General features: G+C 31.7%; 1 protein-coding gene across 8 annotated transcripts in view; it reads left to right on the forward strand.

The window, feature by feature from the left end:
• The window catches only part of GTF2I (general transcription factor IIi), a 93,125-nt gene that overhangs the window by 45,484 nt on the left and 41,641 nt on the right, over positions 1-6,000 (forward strand). For 2 of the 8 annotated variants that reach the window (XM_012640308.1, XM_012640309.1), the window contains exons 9-11: positions 112-171; positions 2,131-2,187; positions 4,094-4,156. In XM_012640308.1, the coding sequence (XP_012495762.1) occupies positions 112-171; positions 2,131-2,187; positions 4,094-4,156 (180 nt within the window). The remainder of the gene's footprint in view (positions 1-111; positions 172-2,130; positions 2,188-4,093; positions 4,157-6,000) is intronic. The other 6 variants (XM_012640314.1, XM_012640315.1, XM_012640310.1 and 3 more) reach the window with 5 other exon arrangements.

The raw sequence follows: 6,000 nt of genomic DNA on the forward strand, positions 1-6,000 counted from the left end.
CTTTCTTTTTTTTTCATTTTGCCTTTTTAATCTCACCCAAATTTGTTCACTAAAGTGACCCAAAATATATTTTTGGGATTACTTTTGAAGTCTTATCTTTGTATTCCAAAGCAGGCCCTTCTGAAACTGATGATGTTGATGAAAAACTCCCCCTTTCGAAGTCTTTGCAAGGTATAACCTTTTCACTTCCATTTTCCCACATACTGATCATTTAAATGTTTCCGTATATTGGACAGACTGTGTTTTAATATTTATAACTATATTATTACTTTTCTAAATGGAAAGGAAAAAGAAATGTATTGGCCTTTTTTATAGCATATAAATGAACTTCACAAGCAACAATTTTTCAAAACCAATTTTCCCTTTTGTGAATCTAGTAATGAATCTCGAAATGGGTACATGACACACTTTCATATTTAAGGTAAAGTACACATTTATACCTTATATCAGAATAGTCAGAAGTAAGGTTATTGTGTAGTTAGTAATGTAAATATTGCTAAGGTCATGTTGATACTGGGTTTTTCGAAGGAGTCTGAAATATCACTTGTAAATCCCTAAGTTTATGGATTGATTACCCTTTCTGGAATTTTTGCATAGTGATCACAGGCTATTAGTGATGGGTTTTACTTCTGTCTATTCTGGCTTTGAGCATATAAGATTTATTTTCTTTAGGTTTACTTTATAATATAAATGTAATTGTTTATTTCAGATTTTAAAAGAACAGAAAGGACACGTAGAATCGTTGTTTACATGACCAACCATCTTAACTGTTCTTATTGTTTACCCAAACTTGACTTTTTAACTCTTGGCCTCTCTCCTTCCTTTGACCTCACCTCTCTCTCTTCTTTGACTTTATAGTCGAAGAACTTAGTGCTTCATAAATTCAAATACTAAGGTTAAAAAAATAAAGGTAGTATGTATAGAGAAAGCATATTTTAAAAGTTAATTTAAGATTGAGTCATGGTTGTAGATTTGTAGATTTGCCTAAAGTTTTGAGTTCAGGTGAGTTTTCACAATATAAAGTAAGCGAACATGAATCCCAAGATAATTATGGCGTGATAAAGCTAGACATTGGAAACCAAAAATATTTCATTGTAGTGTGGCACTTTTAATTCAAGGGTACTAGACTGACAGTTTTTGAGACTGTGATGATTACTCTTTAAAAATGAAGATAAAATATATTTATAACTTAACATCTTTTAGTGCAGTTTCCGAATTTAGTTATCAATAGGACAAAATAGATTAGAGTCTGTTTCTGTTCCCCCTATGTGATTTATTCTTACTGATAGGTAATAAATTTTTATTTGCTCTTGAAGGCAGTGGTTTTCATTCTTTTCCATGTTATTAGGTCAGATATTTAAGGTCAGAGGCTGCATATTAGGGGACAGCTTGGGCACTTAATCCTAAGTGGCTCTCTGATGTCTTAGGTTATTTTTTTCCTATTTGTGAATAAAACTTCTGCTCTGGTAGGATGAGCCTGTTTACCTTGTGACTGCCTAACCTGATACATTGCTTTATGTTCCAGTTTTTAGAAGCAGGCAGATTATATTACCTGAATTAAAATGCTTTTGAGACTAAAGGTAGTATCTTAAATTTTAACTTATGAGTTTCCTTTAAGTACAACTTTGATTAAATGATGGGGATTGAGTTTCCGTGGCTTTCACCATAGTGAAAATGGAAAGCAGGAAACATTCTACAGCAAACCCTGAACTTGTTTATGTAGTTAATTAAGTCTGTGAGCAAAGCAAGAATTTACTCTGATTTGTTTTTTTTGTGTGTGAGTCATTGACAGATGAGCATGGTATTTGAAACATAATTGTGCTTTCTCAGATTCCAATATCCATCAGTAATTATATCACGTAGTTATAGAAACTGATATTAAATCCCCAAACTTAATCAGGTTTACTTTGTATATTTGTATTTTTAAATAATTTCTTTAGCTTCCAAATAGAAGTGTTACATATTTTTCTGAAATAGAAAACATTGTTTAAATTAATTATTAAAGAGTTAAAGAATCATTTTACATGTATTTATTATGTCTTAAATTGTTTGCATTGTTACCTAGTTTCCCTTTCTTCTTTCAGTATAAGTTTTTATTGGTTTATTATATGTTGTTTATTTTCTCTTTAGGAAGTCATCATTCTTCAGAGGGCAATGAAGGAACAGAAATGGAAGTACCAGCAGAAGGTTAGGAGAAAAAAAGGATTTTTAATTTTCCTGTATTTGTTTTATGTTTGTCCTATTTTATAGATTATATTATCCTTAAAACACCTGATTTGAAAATAAAAGATGATTATTTTGGTATGCCTTTTCAGCCAACAGGTTTTTTTTTTTTTAAGTTCTAAGATGTAATGTGCCTCTTTCACGGTACTGGTTAGTAAAGCAGATGGGGATGAAAGCTAAGTGGTAAGTAAAGCTCGTCGGGATGCAAAACACTATTGGGGTGTTTTCTGTTTTTTTTTGTGCCACATTAAAAACTTTTAAGGAAGAATAGCTTTAGTATTTTAGCATTAAAGTTACTGCTAGCTCTATTCATACTTTATTTTTAAATGTACGGTGTAATGCTCCTAATCTTTTAGTAGGATAATTATATATTCTAGATAAAATTAATAAAGGAGAGATTTTTCTCTTGTTTTAATACCTACAACTACTCCATGAACTACTTTGTCAGTTTACTAGCTCTACAGCTTTGATTGTAGGATTGAACTATGGTACAGCTCTTTTCGTATTAGAATCTTGAATTAAACTGTTATACAGGATGGCTTCCTGCTTCTAAGCAGTTCAACTAGTTCCACAAGAATTTTTGTAGATTTCTCCCAAGGAAAAAGACTGGTAAGGTGACTGAATCTTGTTTTAGAATGATTATTCTCATAAACTGGTCATGTGGTACCTTAGTTTTCTAGAGTAAAAAGGGGAGTCTATTTTGTAACTGTTTATATCCGTGTATTTGCTTTTTTGTTTTTAAAAACCATTAATTTGATCTTTTAACTTCTTTGAGTGAAGGGCTATTTTAAGGTCCCTGGAATGTAGGCTGACCTTTCCAAATTCAGTTATATAATTAAGCTTTCTAACTGGAATACAATTCTCTCAGAAATATTGATAGCCTCATTTAAAATAATTTGTTACATTTCATTGTCAGATCTTTTTATAGAAGATTGTGTGGGTGAATTTTATGTTTTACTGTGTGGAGGTAATTAGGTGTTTTGTCTGTGACAAAATTTCAGTGTTGGATAGGTGGTATTTTTGACAACAGAAGACATGGTACCAGGGGTTCATAAGACAATACAAATTGCTTCATGGGTTTACAATTCTGTCATTAGATACTGGGCTCTGAAAGACTTTGTTTTTGAGGATGTTTTTATTGTCATATTGCAGTGCTAACAGAGTTGAATTGAACCTGGGGTCTGGTCTTTGTTTCTTTACTAACAAGAAAAACATCTTCAGCAAATCAATTAATCTCTCACCCTTTGCAAAATGAAAGAGAGCTAATGAAAATACTCTCTAGCTAAGCTTCTAGCACTAACATTCCGAAGTACATTTGTTTTGTGTAGTAACAAAAATATTAATGAAATACTGAATTTTTAAGAGTATATTGCATACAAAGTTAGAGGATATAGTCCTGTATTGTATGTATTTGTTATAGTCATTCTCTGATATGAAGGTCTCCATTGCAAAAAGTTGATTGTGGTTTTATTTAACACTGCAAACCACTCCTCAGATTGCTGAAAGGAAAGGAGAAATACTAACCAAAGTAGAAGACATTTGTTTTTATTCTAGCATTTTCTAGTTATAGCAGGAAAATCATTGTGACTTTGTTATAATCTCATTCTTCCAAGAATATGAGATTTTTCAGGCCATTAATGCAGGTAACTTGGTATCATCTAACAGTTTTCCAGAGTTTTTCTACTTTTTGTTTTCTTTTATCCCTATTTATAATGAAAAGGATCAACTATTTTAATAAATATGAAATGAATTAAAATGCCAGTTAAGTTTTATAGTAGGCTGCTTTTGGAGTATCAAATCAGTAAAATGTTGGAACATAATGGAAAATGCTTAATAATGAATGTCATTTTAGAATTTTATTTTTTTCAAGATTCTACTCAACATGTCCCTTCAGAAACAAGTGAGGACCCTGAAGTTGAGGTGACTATTGAAGGTTAGTTATCTAAAAGCCTTGATTCCAAAAGTTTACTTCTGGTCATAAAAATATTTGTCACATTCGCATTGCTAAGTATGCATTTCATCCATTCTTAAAGGAAACTTGTGAAAAGAATTGACAGACACGTGTGTTTGTGTAGCCACAGCAGCCACTTCCCAGCGGTGCACCTCCGTGCTCTGGGAGTTGAGACAACAAAGTTTAGCCGTGGAAATGAGCGTTGGCCCCCAGGTGGACCAAGCCATACTTTCTATCAGTAGGAATTTAAAAGAAAAGAAAATTATGACCAGACTTGATACATGCAGAAGTAGATTCTGTAATCCACTGGGTGGTGATAGAAGAGACTTAATTGGAGCTGGAACCCCTAATTTCTAATTAAGTAGAGTGGAGGAGAAAGTATTGATAGTTTAGTCAATAATTTTTAAAGCAAGCCCCCCCCAATACTACTTAGAGTCTGACATAAAATTTATTTTTCAAGGTTGTTTTGAAGAAATAGCTCCAAGTATATTCTATGATAGTCTTTATAGCTAGAGTTGCTTTAAGCCTAGTGTTTTTCCCTGGTAAGCATGAACCCAGATAAGCCAGTTTGTCCTGAATTATTTAAAAATTCAGCTAGTAAGATATTAGCAAATCACATTTCATAATTATTAAATGATGTTGGGTTTTCCCCTTTAAATAAAGATCTTACAATACTCCTTTATAAGTTTTTTCCCCTCAAAAAGTTTTTTCCTATGGTAGAATGTTGAAACAACGCAGTAAATTGCACTCACGTTTGTTCTGCTCCGGAGTCCTAGTTCTCAGGGATAGATGTCAGTTTACTGTGTATACTTCTAGAAATACTCTTTTTTAAAAAAAAAAAAACAAACCTCACACGTGCTTTTAGCGTACATTATAATGCAAATTCCAAAAATATCACATGCCCCCATAGATTTTTTCCTGTCATAGTCATACATCTTGGTACTTCATTATTTTTTTCTAACTGCCACATAACCTTTCTTGATTTGATGTCTGTCTGTTTTTTCTCTCTCTTTCATAATTACCTGTCCCTTACTGGTATCACTCGGTTATCTATAGTGTTTGACTACTTTAAACTACTTAATGTGTTTGTTTTCATTACTTCTAAAATGTAAGTGGTTTACTAGCTTCCATCTAATATAAGAAATCTTTTAATACTTCACGTGTTAATATACAGATTTCTTTTCCTTTTCTCATTAATATAATTTTACTAATCTAAAAATAATTCTGAATTGTTTATCGGCCAGCATTAAATAATTGAAATTTAATTGCTTTTTAGTTAGAGACCTCATTAACTATCAGAGGAGAAAAATTTAAGAGGATATAAATATTTAAATACTCAGAACTTTGCTCCTTCTATAGAGATAAGAAAAATAGGTGATTTTTAAAAATTATTAAAATAAAACTTTTAGATAGAACTAGTAACCAAACTGATTTATCAAATCTTAAAGGAGATAGAGGCTTTATTAAAATTATTTAGAAAGCAAATACTTATAAGACCTTTAAAAGATATTACAAAAGTCAAGAAATAAATGACTCATGAACTTGAAGCACATGTCAGTCTTTTGAAATTCAGCTGTTTTTGGAGGGAGTGAAAAATCTCATTTCATTTAAACTAAGACATAGTGCAGTAAGCCTGATTTAACATCCAAATTTGTGATGAAACAGTAGAATTTTGCGTATACTTTGAGAAGACCAGTGAAATCCAGGTCTGAGTAAAATAATTACTTTAAAGGGTAGCATTTTCTTTTTTCTTTTTCTTTTTTTTTTTTTTTTGAGACAGAGTCTCACTCTTTTCCCCGGGCTACAGTGAGTGCTGTGGCGTCAGC

Source organism: Propithecus coquereli, unplaced genomic scaffold (assembly GCF_000956105.1).
Source record: "Propithecus coquereli isolate 6110/MARCELLA unplaced genomic scaffold, Pcoq_1.0 Scaffold150, whole genome shotgun sequence".
NCBI classification, from domain to species: domain Eukaryota; kingdom Metazoa; phylum Chordata; class Mammalia; order Primates; family Indriidae; genus Propithecus; species Propithecus coquereli.